At 36.5% G+C, this 14,703-nt stretch overlaps 2 protein-coding genes and 1 pseudogene across 2 annotated transcripts; all 3 read right to left on the bottom strand.

The window, feature by feature from the left end:
• Positions 1–838: 838 nt before the first annotated feature.
• Positions 839–5,552, bottom strand: LOC108477743 (tetraketide alpha-pyrone reductase 1-like; annotated as a pseudogene).
• A 1,795-nt stretch (positions 5,553–7,347) lies between these two features.
• LOC108478868 (tetraketide alpha-pyrone reductase 1) lies at positions 7,348–9,388 on the bottom strand. The gene is made up of 5 exons (XM_017781325.2): positions 9,094–9,388; positions 8,835–9,004; positions 8,285–8,473; positions 7,927–8,089; positions 7,348–7,832 (listed from the first exon to the last, which is right to left on the bottom strand). Exons 1-5 carry the CDS (start codon positions 9,239–9,241, stop codon positions 7,474–7,476), a joined length of 1,029 nt encoding a protein of 342 aa, XP_017636814.2. The 5' UTR covers positions 9,242–9,388; the 3' UTR covers positions 7,348–7,473.
• A 283-nt stretch (positions 9,389–9,671) lies between these two features.
• On the bottom strand, positions 9,672–13,938 carry LOC108476907 (chloride channel protein CLC-e). The gene is made up of 6 exons (XM_017779275.2): positions 13,128–13,938; positions 12,841–13,044; positions 12,283–12,749; positions 11,574–12,119; positions 10,909–11,117; positions 9,672–10,523 (listed from the first exon to the last, which is right to left on the bottom strand). The coding sequence occupies exons 1-6, from the start codon at positions 13,804–13,806 to the stop codon at positions 10,466–10,468; spliced, it is 2,163 nt and encodes a 720-aa protein (XP_017634764.1). The 5' UTR covers positions 13,807–13,938; the 3' UTR covers positions 9,672–10,465.
• Positions 13,939–14,703: the final 765 nt, after the last annotated feature.

Here is a 14,703-nt window from a genome sequence, read left to right as displayed (position 1 = left end):
TCTCATGTTACAGTATATTACAATATTTAATCTCATTGCTGTCGCTGCCCATCCAAAAGGATTTTTTAATAACTTAAAATTAAAATATAAATATAAAGAATAAATTTTAAATTAGAAAGTATGGACATTTCTAAACTATAGCTTTGCTTTGCTTATATAGAAAAGATAGGAGTTAAATGTAGATAAGAAATGCGGGACTTGGGTGTAGAAACAGAAACAGGGGAATTATAGATAAGATATGCGGGGATTCAATGTTCTGCCGTCAAACAAACTATACCTGCATTACTTACATGCATTATGCTTATCAGTATTTCTCCTCATGTTTTGCGTTTGTGGGTGTAGGTGTTGCCACCGCACCATTTGAATGGTCACTATCCCATTTAATTTTTTTTGGCGTTTTGGCCCCCCACTGCTCACTGGCTGTGACTCACGCCACCACGATATTTTTCCTATATTTTTTGAACGTCATACCCTTCCTCTCGCTCCCACATGCTCGTCTTGTCCCTCTTCTTGTTTTGGCCTTTGGACCTTACTAATCCTGCCATATGCTTTGGGGCAGTAGTAAAGATTTAGCATCATATTAATTGAATGGCAAAATCGTTTTACATAACTTACCCATTAATTTAGCGGAAAAATCATTTCACAGTTTTTGGTCAACAAGTTTTTCAAATAATTAAAATACTTGAAAGTGCACATTTGCTCAAAATAAAACAGAATTTTGACTCATTCCTCCCAAAAGTAAATGGTTTATTTTAATAAAGGCTTATCTTAGCATTTAGTTTCTTGGAACAACATCAAACTGCAGACTGGAAAGCCTTGGCAGATTAAGAAAGCGACCTCAGAGAAATAGATGACCTTGCTCTACCAGTGCTTTAATGCAATCATCAAACATTTCTTCAATAAGCCTGAACTTGAATCCTAAACTTGTTATCTTGGATGTATTGAATTCATAGTATGGTCTGTCAAGTTTCGCAAACCGTTTTAACGAGCTGATAAGATGGATACCAACTCGTCGTGGTCGATCACCATTGAACTGCAAAGGTACCGCCCACTTGCACCTTCATGCTTGTAGACAAGGATATGGCAAAGTGCAACATCATCAATGTGAATGTATCCCATCCTCCCATTCCACTGAAATTGTTCGGTTTCCCCTGTTTGTTCTCATGGACGAATACCTTGGTGAACCGATCATGAATGCGGATTATTATAAGAAAACTTTATGACGAAATGTTTTGTATCAATACCTTTGAGCAAGGCAAGGACATCGGATGCAGTGGAACATAGATCAGGTGGAAGACTGGGTCCTACGACAAAGGCGGGAAGGACAGTGACCAGATCAATCTTGTTCTCAGTGCAGAACTCTGTTAGAATTAAGTGACCCAAATTCTTATTTAAATAAAATACGATGGAAAATAAAATAAAAGTAAAATCCATATAGAACTAGACTTCTTTTATTTTATTTTAGAATAAGGTTTTTAAACCTTATTAAACTCCATCTATTTTATATTGATTAGGATAAGGTGTTTCAATCCTACTAGAATATGGCTTTGCAAGCCTATAAATAGACATAGTCTATTCCTCTTGTATTTGAGTAAAAATTTTTCGACATAGTGAATTTTCTTCTCCTCGCGTGGTTTTTTTCCGAAAGGGTTTCCACGTAAAATTTATGTGTTCTTTATTTTTATTTATTTTATTCTATTTTATTTTTCACAAATTGGTATCAGAGCTTCGGGTTATTCATCTCGATCACGGTAATGGCGTCTTTGAAGTATGAAATTCCGCTGTTGGATCGCAACACCAGATTTGTGTTGTGGCAAATTAAGATGCAAGCAGTTCTTGCACAGATGGATCTAGAGGATGCCCTGCTAGGGATAGATAAGATGCCTTCGACATTAACAGATGAGAGAATAAGGAAGAGAGAAAAAAATCTTTACTAGGAAAAGAGAGAGATCAAAAGATGGAGACATGAAAGCTATTCGGGTTATTTGGTAAATTACAGATTCTCTTAGATCGATCAAAAAATAAAAAAATTTTTTAAAGATAATCAATAATCTATGTCGCCAATGGGCTGAAGATTCCATACATAAAACTAATAGTGCAAGTGCAATGATAGAATGAAAAAACATAGAAATTAGCTTTTCTCGTTCCCAAAGGCTTCAAGCATTTGTGTTATCCACTCCACCTAGAAGATTTGCTTTGTTTTGACATAATTGGAAGTAAAAAGGCTCGAGCAATTGAATTAGAATTGCCATGGATTACCTCGGTGTGAACACTCTTAAAAGGTCGCTTATGGCAAACATTTGAAGGCATCAAGTTTTAATGAGTGCAAGCTTGATGCCGCTTTTCTTCGTCTTCTCATTTAGTCGACCAGTTGTTTTACAAATGGGGCACAAGTTTTTTGCAACAACCATTGTTTAATGCAATCGGCATGGAAGTTGTGGCCACATTCCGTGTCCCAAGATTTTCTCCATCATTATATTCTTCCCGACAAATACAACACGGTTACGCCTCGATCGAGCTCCTGGTGTACTAGAGTACTTTTGTCGTTTCAGACGGTTTAATATGGCTTCCTCACTCAACCCTGTGCTTACATTACCAATTCGCTCTTCCAGAGCCAATAACTCCTCATACGACATGTTATCAACATCGAGCCGCATATCCCTATGCCGGTCATGAATATCAGCTACCCCAAGAAATACTGATTGATCAAGGATCATAACATCCTCAAAACGCAAGTTCTCACCCCTACGCATGAGATCCAAGACATTGCGTATCTCAGATGCAAGAAGCCTGCTTCTTCCTTCGATTCAGTGACCAAGGTCCGCAATGAATGGGGAATTCCTTGGAAGCCGACATCTTGTCTCTCCAACCATGAGACCGACCTAGGGTATTGACGATGGTGGCCCGATTAGGTACACCGGAGGAAAGCAAGATTTCTTCCGGGGAAGTAGGAAGTCTTGAAGAAAGTGGAGAATGATTGACATGGCCTCCAGATTCAGCACCAGTGGAAGACATCAATGATCGACGAACAAGTTCTGACAATCTCCGCGGGTATTGCGGCGAAGGGTTGGGATGAGGAACCCATGTGGAAGCAGATGATGCATTGGCACCAGAACTTGAGCCACCTCAAGAACCAACAGTACCCCTTTGGCCTTGCATTACAACTTGTATGAACTTCCAAACAAATTATTGTGCAGTCCTAAAGGGTAAAAATCAGAGACCTTGATAGAAGAAGATCTCTCACAGGTTACGTCTTTACAATCGGAGGTTGTGCAATTAGTTGGAAAGCCACTTTGCAAACTACAGTCGCTTTGTCTACCACTGAAGCTGAGTACATGGCGATTACTAAGGCTTGTAAAGAAGCTATTTGGTTGAAGGGACTATTTAGTGAACTCAATGAAGACCTTCAAATCAAGACAAGATTTTGTGACGGTCAGTGCCATCTTTCTTACAAAAGATCAAATGTTTCATGAGAGAACAAAACACATTGATATTCGGTATCATTTTGTTCATGATATTATTGCTCGTGGTGATATTGTTGTGAGCAAAATTAGCACTCATGAAAATCCTGCAGATATGATGACTAAGTCACTTCCTATAACCAAGTTTGAGCATTGCTTAGACTTGGTTGGTGTTCATTGTTGAAGTTAAACCCTTAAGGGGTTTTTGGAAGAGGTGAAGAACTTGTTTATTGAAAGTTCGCGATGAAGAACTTGTTCATTGAGAATTTGTGTCAAGGTGGAGATTGTTAGAATTAAGTGACCCAAATTCTTATTTAAATAAAATACGATGGAAAATAAAATAAAAGTAAAATCCATATAGAACTAGACTTCTTTTATTTTATTTTAGAATAAGGTTTTAAACCTTATTAAACTCCATCTATTTTATATTGATTAGGATAAGGTGTTTCAATCCTACTAGAATATGGCTTTGCAAGCCTATAAATAGACATAGCCTATTCCTCTTGTATTTGAGTAAAAAATTTTTCGACATAGTGAATTTTCTTCTCCTCTGCCCGTGGTTTTTTTCCCGAAAGGGTTTCCACGTAAAATTTATGTGTTCTTTATTTTTATTTATTTTATTCTATTTTATTTTTCACAAACTCCCATGCAGCCTTCTCAGCTTGGGCTTTTGCTAATGCATACCAAAGCTTTCCACGTTCAACAAGAAACTGTCAGCTCAGCTATTTATGTGTTGTATGATGAGAAACATTAGCAGAAAGTGTAAGTTTAAAGATAATGTATGTATCCACAGAACGTGGTTGATCAATTGCATCAAAAACAAAGATTGTTATGAAAATCCATGTTAAGGTGCAAAATCTGGTTACAAGAGAAATGAAGTTAAAGCATGAAAGCAGTGGTGAAGTGGTTATAAGAAAAGAGCAAATTCAAATGAAAGAATGGTACCTCCAAAGACTGACATAGTTGAAGGGAGCTCCAAGATGAGTCATCAAGGGGTGTATTGGAGTGAATATCATGTTTAACCCTCACAGCTGAGGAAGACGATGTGAGAACCACACGCCTCAGAGATGAGCACATTCACTGTGCCCTTCACGGCCAGTTCCACGATTTCTTCCTGTTGCCCCAAGGGACAACAACCAGGACAAAAAATTTAATCATAAGAATATATCCCTCGCTGTGCTTTTGGATTATCATATTACCATATATAATGACATTTGAACTCAATATAAATAGACTTGATCAATTCAATCAAGATGTCATATGATGAGTATGTCGTAACCTAATTTGAATAGTACGATAGTTTTGAATAAATGATATTAACAAAAACAGAAATACACAAATCAAAATCTATTAACAAACAAAATATTAACAGTTACTACATTTTATTTTTCAAAAAATATATATAATTTAAAAATTATTATTTAAAGGGAATATGCTTTCAGTGTCATGAGTTGTAGTATATTTCAACCCCTTCACAATATTTCTTTTAGGCTTCACCCTTTGTAGAGCAGTGTAGTTAATAATTAGGCCAAAATTAAACGGAAGAACATGCCTTGGGATGAAACGAAGATTTCATTACAGGGGAAGCAGTGTGGAAGACGCCCTGGCAGCCCATGATTGCATCGTCAAAGCTGCCCTCTTCTAGTAGATCAGCCCTCACCAATTTGAGTCTCTCATTGGCCCCTTCCAGCCTCCACAGGTGCGCTACTTTCTTCTCATTTGCTGCTCCATGCACAGATAGCAGCTACACAAATTAAACTCAACCAATTAACTAAGTAGTATGGAGTGGAAGGGTACTAACCTGGATCTCTCACTGTTCCAATCACATGATAACCACACAATAGAAGCCGCTTTACCAGCCAAGAAGCCAAAAATCCCGAAGCCCCTGTCACGCAAACTTTGCCCTTTACCCCTTCCATTTCCACTTTCCTCTACAACCAAATTTGAGAAAGGGGGGGAGGGGGTGGCAGCTTTTTTAGATGTGCACCAATGCACCCATGCATTTACGTAGTATCTTGATGCATATGACCCCACCCCCACTTGTATTTCAGTCCCATTCATCCACGTCTACCCCAACTCATTAATGGACTTTACTCTTCATAACAAGCTAACTTTCTTTCTTTTTTTATGAAATAGGGTTAATAACAAATTTGATCACTAACATTTACATATTTTATTTTATTAGCTTTAACTGTATTTTTTTTAGCCTTTTTTAGGCATCAATCTTTATTCATTTTTTCAAATTGCTTTTTTTTAACTGATTTAATAAAAGTCTCGTTAAAAAAGTTAATGGAATAATGTGGAATTTCATACGTGGAATATTTTTAATGAGATATTATTTATTACTTAGATAACTCAATAAAATAATTACATGTGAAAAATAATAAAACAAATAATTCATTAAGTTAAAAAATAACTTTCAATTTAAAGAAAATAAATGTAATTATCTAAATAAAGGTTTTAAAATGAACGCACACATTCAGTATTTTAAAAACTTAATTACATGATTTATTAATTATCTTTTAAAACCTCTCAAGTAAACAAACATATACATTTATTTTGAAACTTATTTTAAATAATTAAGTTTATTTTCTTTAAATTAAGAGTTATTTTTTAATTCTATGTATGATTTATTTATTTTATTATTTTCACATGTAATTATCTTATTGGATTACTTAAGTAATAAATTACATCTCACTAAACAACAAACAATCGATTCAAAATTACTACAATACTTTTGATGCTTAAGCAAAGAAAGGAGAAAGCAAAAATGAAAATGAGCCAAAGAAGGTAGCCTGAACTAATCTGTATTATTTGCTCCGTCTCTCTCAATTCTTCATTCATCAAAAGATTACAATATAAGTCACTTGTTTTCACCAAACACACCTAACCCCATTAATTTGCCTAGTAACAAGTGAAATATAACTTTTACGCAAGATGTGTAACACTCTTATCCCACCCGATCACCAAATTTAAATACAGACGTAATTATAGAATCAAGTTATTTTACGTACTCATAATTCACTAAAAATCTAAGTTAAACTATATTTCCTATTTATTTAAAAACTGTACCATAGAACCTATAAAATTTCAAATAAAAATTAATTGTCTCAAGTCTAGGCTTTAAATAAGCTATCTAAAGGTGACCCCTATCCAATGTGCATGACCCTTTTCTTTAATCTACCCACTTAGTTCATTTATAACTAAACACCATAACAAAAGAACCAATAATGAAACTAAAAGCCAAGCAGCATACACATGTGCTGCATGTATGTGTGCAAATTGTGACAGTTACATGCAAATACCAAAAAAACAATCAACTACATGGATTGTCATCTTCAACAGAAATTCTTTATAATAGAAAAGCAAAAATTACACAAATTTTGAACTCAATAATATCTAGTTTCTTACTACATAAAATACTTATATTTGTTGTCACTATAAATAAACCAGAATAAGTGCAAGTCAAAATCATAGATACACTGTTGTTTAGCAACAAAAGTTCTAATGTTTTGATTTGTATGCTTTAAGTTTTTGTCAAATATTTATTTAATATGAATTAAAATTGTGTCATCTCATCCCTATTTAATATTTTTAATAGAAATAGACACATATCATGAAAAAGAAGTGAAATATGAAAGTTTAATTTTATATATATATATATATTGCCCATCAACTTTATATTGGAAATTGGAGAACTTCTTTAGCCCTCTTGCTTGCAAATGAAGAAACAAAGGTAAGGTAAATAATATATCAATTAATTCGCTGGAAAAGGATTTTTTTTCTTTTTAATTGTTGGTTAAAATTTTAGAATTTTATTTGAGAGTGATTATCTAAAAAGGTTATAAAAGAAAAAGTGTTGGTTCCCCCAAAATAAAATAAAATCGACTTCTCTTATTCTTCCCCATAAATGAAAAGCTTATTAATAAGAGGAAGTGTAATCCTTACATTTCGTTTCGTAAAACTTGTACCAACATCAAACTTTAAGCTGATTAAAACTGATAAATTTAGACTAAGAAAGTGGTCTCTGATGGGCAGAGTGAAGAGAGAGAAGGCCCTTCTCCACCAGTGATTCAATGCAATCATCGAACATTTCTTCAATAGGCCTGAACTTGAATCCTAAACTTGTTATCTTGGATGTATTGAATTCATAGTACGGTCTGTCTAGTTTCGCAAATCCCTTAGGAACAGGGAGTGATGGATAACGAGCTGATAAGATCGATACTAACTCGTCATTGTCGATCACCGTTGAACTGCAAAGGTATCGCCCACTTGCACCTTCATGCTCGTAGACAAGGATATGGCAAAGTGCAACATCATCAATGTGAACGTATCCCATCCTCCCATGCCACTGAAATTGCTCGGTTTCCCCTGTTTGTTCACATGGACGAATACCTTGGTGAACCAATCATGAATGTGGATTATTATAAGAAACCTTTATGATGAAATGTTTTGTTTTCAATACCTTTAAGTAAGGCAAGGACATCGGATGCAGTGGAACATAGATCGGGTGGCAGACTGGGACCGATGACGAAGGCGGGAAGGACAGTGACCAGATCAATCTTATTCTCATTGCAAAACTCCCATGCAGCCTTCTCAGCTTGGGTTTTCGCCAATGCATACCAAACCTTTGAAACGCACCCAATTTCCATTTTCAGTATCAGAAAGGAACAGTCAGCTTGGTATGATACGAAAACACTAGTACAAGCGTAGACAACAGAACATGTTTTGGTCGATTAATTGCGTAGGAAATAAAGAATCATTCTCGTGAAAATCTGTATTTAAGTTAATTCAAAAGAAATTATGAGAATTGAGGAGGTTACCCGCAAAGTCTCGCAGAGTTCAAGGGAGCTCCAAGAGGACTCATCAAGGGGAATTTTGTAGTCAAAATCATCTCTAGCCCTCACTGTTGAAGACGACGATGTGAGAACTACACGTCTGAGAGATGGGTTCTTCTTACATGAGCCTAGCACATTCAATGTGCCCTTCACAGCCGGTTCTAGGATTTCCGTCTGATGTTGAAAGTGAAAATCACATTACAACCAGGAAATAAAATAATTCCTCACCATTAAACCATTTACATTAATAGCAAACCCGTAAAGTACAGAATAAATTATCTTCTTCTTATGTAGCTGTATACATCTGCAAATATGTATATATATAGTCTAGAACTGACTTCCTTGGATGTTCATGAGCCCTGGAAGGCAAATTTGCTGCTTTCAAAATTACTCTCTGTTCTAGTTTGCGGCACTGACATAATGTTAAGTATTCCCTATGTCCTTTTCTGTTTCATGGATTGAAAAATATCTTTGTTTTGAAAATTCAGGAATATTGGTACTTGATTTACTAGGTCAAAAATGGAAGAATATATGCCTTGGGGTCAAAGGAAGGTTTTATGACGGGGGAAGCAGTGTGGAAAACGCCTTGACACCCCATGATTGCATCGTCAAAGCTTCCTTCTTCCAGTAGATCGGCCCTCACCAATTTCAGTCTCTCCTTGGCTCCATCAAGCCTCCAGAGGTGGGCTAATTTCTTCTCATTTGCTGCCCCGTGCACAGATATAACCAGACAAATGAAAATGAAGCGAGGCAAATGCATTAAACAGTTGAAGGTGTAATGGAAACGTACAGACCTGGATCCCTAACCGTGCCAATCACATGATAACCCGACAAAAGAAGACGCTTGACCAGCCAAGAAGCCAAGAAACCAGCAGCACCCGTAACGCAAACTTTGCCACCTTTCACCCACTCCATTTCCACTTCCCTATAATCAAATATCATGCAATGGTTGCTTTTTATATTTGGACCATTGCACTCAATGCCTTGATAGTTGAGAATTGAGGTTGGATTGGAGAAGGTAAGCCACTCGATGCTCGTGAGCTTTGAACATCATTTTGCTGGTATTTAACAAGTTTGATTTGACTTACCTACTCCATGTTTTATAATTTAACTGCCAAAAACACAAGAAGGATTTGGGCAAATGCCAATGCCAAATACGTTAAATGGGGTATGCTAAAAATCTCTGATTAAAGCGGTTTAGCCACCTGTTTTGTTTTAATGTTTCTGATGGCAAATGAAGAGTTTTACACCTAGATTATACCCTTCATATATGTTACATGAATTCAAACATTGACGTACATAAGAAGTTACATGACAATCTCTCAACGCTTCAGCATGCATCAAGATTTCAAAGTTTTAACGAGTCAAGAAGTTTTAATCATTGTCGACAACAATGGTGATTCATGAAATAACCGTCAATACAAGTCAGCATACAATTAAAAATTTAATAAAGAATGTGTTGTGCATTTACAGTGATTGGTACTGCTGATGCTGGAGACAGTAAAATACTTGTCCCAAAATTGGGTGTTTAGTAGGCTCTCTCAATCGGTATGATTATACAGACATGGAACATCGTGTTTGAATCTCTCCCCCATGATGATTTGCTAAGTCCTTCGATAGAATATTAAAAGCACGACAAAGTATATACCTGTTGTGGTGTAGCTACCTTTACTGAGTGTAGAGTAAGGTAGAGAAATCACGAGAATAGCTAACATAAGAAAACAATTTCGGACAGGACTATTATACCCAATATAAGAATCCTATTTGAACAATTCTCTTTCGCCAATTGTTCGAAGCCCCAGCCTGCAAAATCTTAGACCTTCGGGGCTGTGAACGGTTTGATGGTCCTGAACATCCTACGGCAGCTATGTTGGCTACTCATCTCCCAGCTTGAAGAAAAATAAGTATAACAGAGCCCTTCCAGTTGGTCCAGCCATGCATAGGAAGTCAGACCATATCCCAGCTCCCAGTGGTTATCTGGTGTGTGTTCTAGCTTCCCTCCAACTGATGGCTCTATTTGAGAAAGAAGATTTTGGCCACACAGCCAATTCCGTTTTCCAAGGCTAAATTGGAAGGATCACAAATAATTGAAATCAAAGTACAACAAAAATCTGCCATGTCAATCACTGTCTCGTCCTATATCATGTACGGGGTCAGGCTTCACCCTTATTCTACAATTGCCTTTACAGTGTCAAAATCAAGAGATTCTCTTGTGGCCAAGGCTCTGCAATAAAAAAAATTAAAAAGAATTAAAAGAATAAAAAAACACCCTCCCCCGCAACCCATCCACGGTGTGCGCCACCCATCAGTCAATAAAAGGCATATCCTCGGATTTTCCATTTAAATATAAAATTTAAAACCCGCAATTTGCTCTACTACTGCTACTTCTTTAAGATACAAATGTCTAATATCATTGCCGTAAGTCAAACTATGCCTTGGGAAAGAAATGGATATATAATGAATATGCCACTCTAAAACACGGCCATTTGCAGATCATATAGGCTAATTTGCAAATATGTCTAAGGTTAGCCTACTAAAGAGTCAGTGGACAATCAATGTAATAGTTAAAATAGACACAACAGAAGCAGTCCAAAGATTTAGTTTCAAACCTGCAAGTAAGGCTGATACATTCTCTGTCCAGAAGGCCAATTGGCTGCCCTCTGCAGTCTTTGACACGCTCGGATATCACTGGAACATGACTCAGATCATATTTATTCATGATCATTTCTGCAGACAGAATATCCATAGTAGGTGTAGCTGTCCATGGCACTTTACATTTTGCACCATCTGATGAACATATTTCAGATACCAAAAGCACCTAGAGCAGGGATTATTAATAAGTCGGCGGTGTAAGAATCATAGAAATGAACTGGAATTAAACAACAGTGTGATTTTAACACATCTTTGGGTTGATGTACACCTAAGATGGTGATTTCAAGATATAGTGAAGCAGAAAGCTTTACATATACCAATTGGCCCAGATGAATTTCAATCTTCCAACTTTACCATTGTACCCCCGAAGAAAGAACAACCACAAGACAAAATCCTATGTTGAAGTTAATTCTAATCTATTTTGAGTTGCAAAGGGAACTACTTTAGCATTTGCGTGAGAGGGGACATAGCTCAATTTTTATCACTTCTTCCTCCACCCTTACTGAGTAAATCTGTGTTTTCCTTTTCCCCCCTTGTCCCTTGAATTGTAACATGCCAGACTATAAGTTGTTAAAGCACGCTATTCTTGAAAACTTGAAATAAATTAAAGAGTGCACCATACCTTGGAGTCCAAACTTTTGTCTTTTGCAAATTTGCTGAACTCATGAATATCTGTTAGTGTCAATAAACCCAATAAAAGGTTGTCATTATCAACAATTAATGCACAAGATTGCTTTTCCGTAAGCATAAGAGTCACTGCTTCCGTAAGTAAAGTACTCGTCATTACTGTCACATATCTCGTCCTCATGGCTTCTTTAACAAAAATTCTCTTCTCTAAATCCTTGGTTCTAATGCTGGAATCATCAATGCAGAGTGAACTTTCAACTTCACAAAGGTTATTGAAATAAGGTGGCGATTCGGTAGAAGATAGACTAGTTGTATTATCTGATGCTTCAGGCTGTTGAATTGTATATCTATTTCCATTTTCAAGTGCTCTGGTCCCTTTAACATCCTTTCTTTTCATCTGTCCAGATGTAATCCAAGAAGAAAGCCCAACAGCTCCTAATAAAGGCAAAACTATCCGATAATCCTGAGTTAACTCAAACAGAAGCAGAACTGCAGTGAGAGGTACCTGACAGACCCCTGCAAGCATTGCAGCCATGCCAACCTGCAAAAGGCGCTGCGTAATGGTCAACCACATCATTGTTTATTGTTCTACTCTAATGTAGTTGATTAGTGAACATAAAGTCCAGATCCAGCAATAGATATTTTCTATTCTAAATTTCCTTCACAAACAAAAATTCATCTAACCACTATTCACAGAAAATTACCAGGCCATATGCTTGTGGTGAGGCCACTTCCAAGATTGAAAGGTGAATAGCTGGATCAGACTGAGCAATTGCGAAACTAAAGAATTTCCCATATGCCATCCCAGTTGCTGCACCAATAAAAAGTGAAGGGGCATAATACCCTCCTACTAACCCAAAGGCCCGGCACAAAGAAGTTGCAATAATCTTGACTGCCACCAGCTGAAACAAGAGATCACCCGAAAGACCTTTCACGAATGGCCGAGATTCTAACAAAAGATCGACATTATCGAAACCCCAGTACAGAATTTCAGGATATGCCAAGGCTATTACACCAACAGTTAGTCCCCCAACTATAGGAAACACAGGCTTTGGTATCCCAACATCCTTGTTAAGATTGTCCACAACACCCAGTAAGTAAGATGTCAATTTAGAAAACGCCAATGAAACCAAGCCACAAAGAAGACCCAGCAATAAATAAAGTGGAAGTTCTGAAAATAAGAAAGAAGTTCTGAACCAATTAGCATGAGAAACATAAAAAGAAAAAAGTTTCAAATGATGAAGATAATTTAAGAAATTTACCACCAGGAGACCGGAAATCATACTCAGGAACCTTAAAGGCAGGTTCAGCACCAAGACCAACTTCAGAGATCACGGAAGCGATAACTGCACTGAGAATTACCATCGAAGTTGTGTTAGTAAGTGACACTGATGAATCCGCCGGCGATGATGGCCACAAAACCGACTCAACGGCGAAAAAACAACCAGCAACGGCGGCATTGAAACCTAAAGATACATATAGAACAAAGTAAATTAATTAAAGAGATTCAATTCCAAAAGAATTACTGTATAAAATTTCAAAAACGAACCAGATGAGATTCCAGCAGCTGAGCCAGCAGCCAAAAGGGAGAGCTTGGTTTGAGGATTTTTATCCAAAAGAGAATGGATTTCTTTAGCAATGGAGGATCCAATTTCAACGCTTGGACCTTCAGGTCCCAAGGAATTACCAGTCCCGAGCGTGATACAAGCCGCTAAAGCTTTCAAAACAGAACCCAACGCAGCTTTGGCGTTATAACTAGCTTCCGAAACGGCGTTCCTAGCAGAGTTCAAGACGCTGACAATTAAACCGCCGCAAGCAGGCACAAAAATAACACGTACCCAAACGGAGTCGAGAGGCTCCTCTCGCAACCAGGAAGCACCTCTGTAAGGAATCCCGTCCCAGAAAAAGTCGCGAATCTCATGCACGCCGTTGTTGAACAAAACGACGGCGATTCCCGTAAAAACACCGACCAAGCAAGCCGAAACGATGACCCTAGGATCGTTGAAATCATCTTCGGAGACAACAGAATCATCGGAGACGACGGTTTGTTCGTCAGCGGAGTCGGGTACGGCAGCAGTGACGAAAGAGGAGCGTTGGTTTAGAATGGGAAAGGGGGAAGAGGAGAAACGGCTGCTGTTGAATGGAAAAGGGGGCGGGGATTTGCAGAGAAGTGGGGAAAGGTGTGGTGGTGAGGAGGGAAACAACCGTAGCACGCTAGCTAAAGCCATCTTCTTCCTTCATCCAAATCCGTAACGTGGACTAACTGCTCTCTTAGTAACTACTACTAAATGATATTATTATTAATGGATTTAAATACGTTGTTATAAACTTTTATGTAATTATACAGTTTTTTTCTTACAAATGGTAAGGGGGTGGCAGTGCCGTGGTACCTAAAATGGAAAATTTATCCTTTGAAATTTTTTAAAATTTTAAATTAATAAAAATAAAATTATATTTTAACCCTTAAAATTATAAAAATTTAATTTAATATTTTAAAAATTATAAATATATAAACTATAAAAATTAAAATTTCATTCTAAGACTTATTTAGCTCCGCCCTTAAGGGTAAGCTAAGATTTGTGTAACATTCCTTCTTTCTATTCAACTCACACCTACTTACTAACAATTTATTTATATAAATAATTTTAAATAATAATTAATTTCTTTTCTTTTCTATTAATTAACTATTTTTCAATTAAATATTAATATTTTAAATTTTAAATTCATCTTAAATATTTTATAATTGTTTCTAACATTAATTTTATTATACAATACCTAGAATTACTCATAGCTATGTGCTTTAATACATGCAACAATGCTAATACCAATTAAGTAAAGACTCGATCGATTAATTAAGAAATTTTTTAAAATTTGTTTATGAGTGTATTTTTTATTAAAGATAAAGAAAATATTTTGCTCAACAAACTCAAACATCATATAATTATCCATTAAGATCACAAATCACCATAATTGTTGGATTGAAGACAAAGGATCTCTATTTAAAAGTAAGAGAAAGGAGTCTATGAAATTATAATTTCACGTTATACTTATCCATTTCCAATAGAAGAATACAAATCAAATTTCTCCTCCCGATTTTTAGCATTCTTAGTTGAATTTTAATTTTT

This window comes from Gossypium arboreum, chromosome 12 (assembly GCF_025698485.1).
Source record: "Gossypium arboreum isolate Shixiya-1 chromosome 12, ASM2569848v2, whole genome shotgun sequence".
NCBI classification, from domain to species: domain Eukaryota; kingdom Viridiplantae; phylum Streptophyta; class Magnoliopsida; order Malvales; family Malvaceae; genus Gossypium; species Gossypium arboreum.
This window is presented reverse-complemented; position numbering and strand designations above follow the sequence as displayed.

What these genes read in the sequence shown, in the direction of transcription:
- LOC108476907 (XM_017779275.2), bottom strand. Translation starts at nt 13,806, where the DNA reads ATGGCTTTAGCTAGCGTGCTACGGTTGTTTCCCTCCTCACCACCACAC. An exon ending in ACAAAAGTTTGGACTCCAAG is followed by an intron (nt 11,118 to 11,573) that starts GTATGGTGCACT and finishes TCCCTGCTCTAG; the next exon opens with GTGCTTTTGGTATCTGAAAT. An exon ending in TGTATCAGCCTTACTTGCAG is followed by an intron (nt 10,524 to 10,908) that starts GTTTGAAACTAA and finishes TTTTTATTGCAG; the next exon opens with AGCCTTGGCCACAAGAGAAT.
- LOC108478868 (XM_017781325.2), bottom strand. Translation starts at nt 9,241, where the DNA reads ATGATATTTGATTATAGGGAAGTGGAAATGGAGTGGGTGAAAGGTGGC. An exon ending in TGGCACGGTTAGGGATCCAG is followed by an intron (nt 9,005 to 9,093) that starts GTCTGTACGTTT and finishes TGCACGGGGCAG; the next exon opens with CAAATGAGAAGAAATTAGCC. An exon ending in TGTCCTTGCCTTACTTAAAG is followed by an intron (nt 7,833 to 7,926) that starts GTATTGAAAACA and finishes GTGAACAAACAG; the next exon opens with GGGAAACCGAGCAATTTCAG.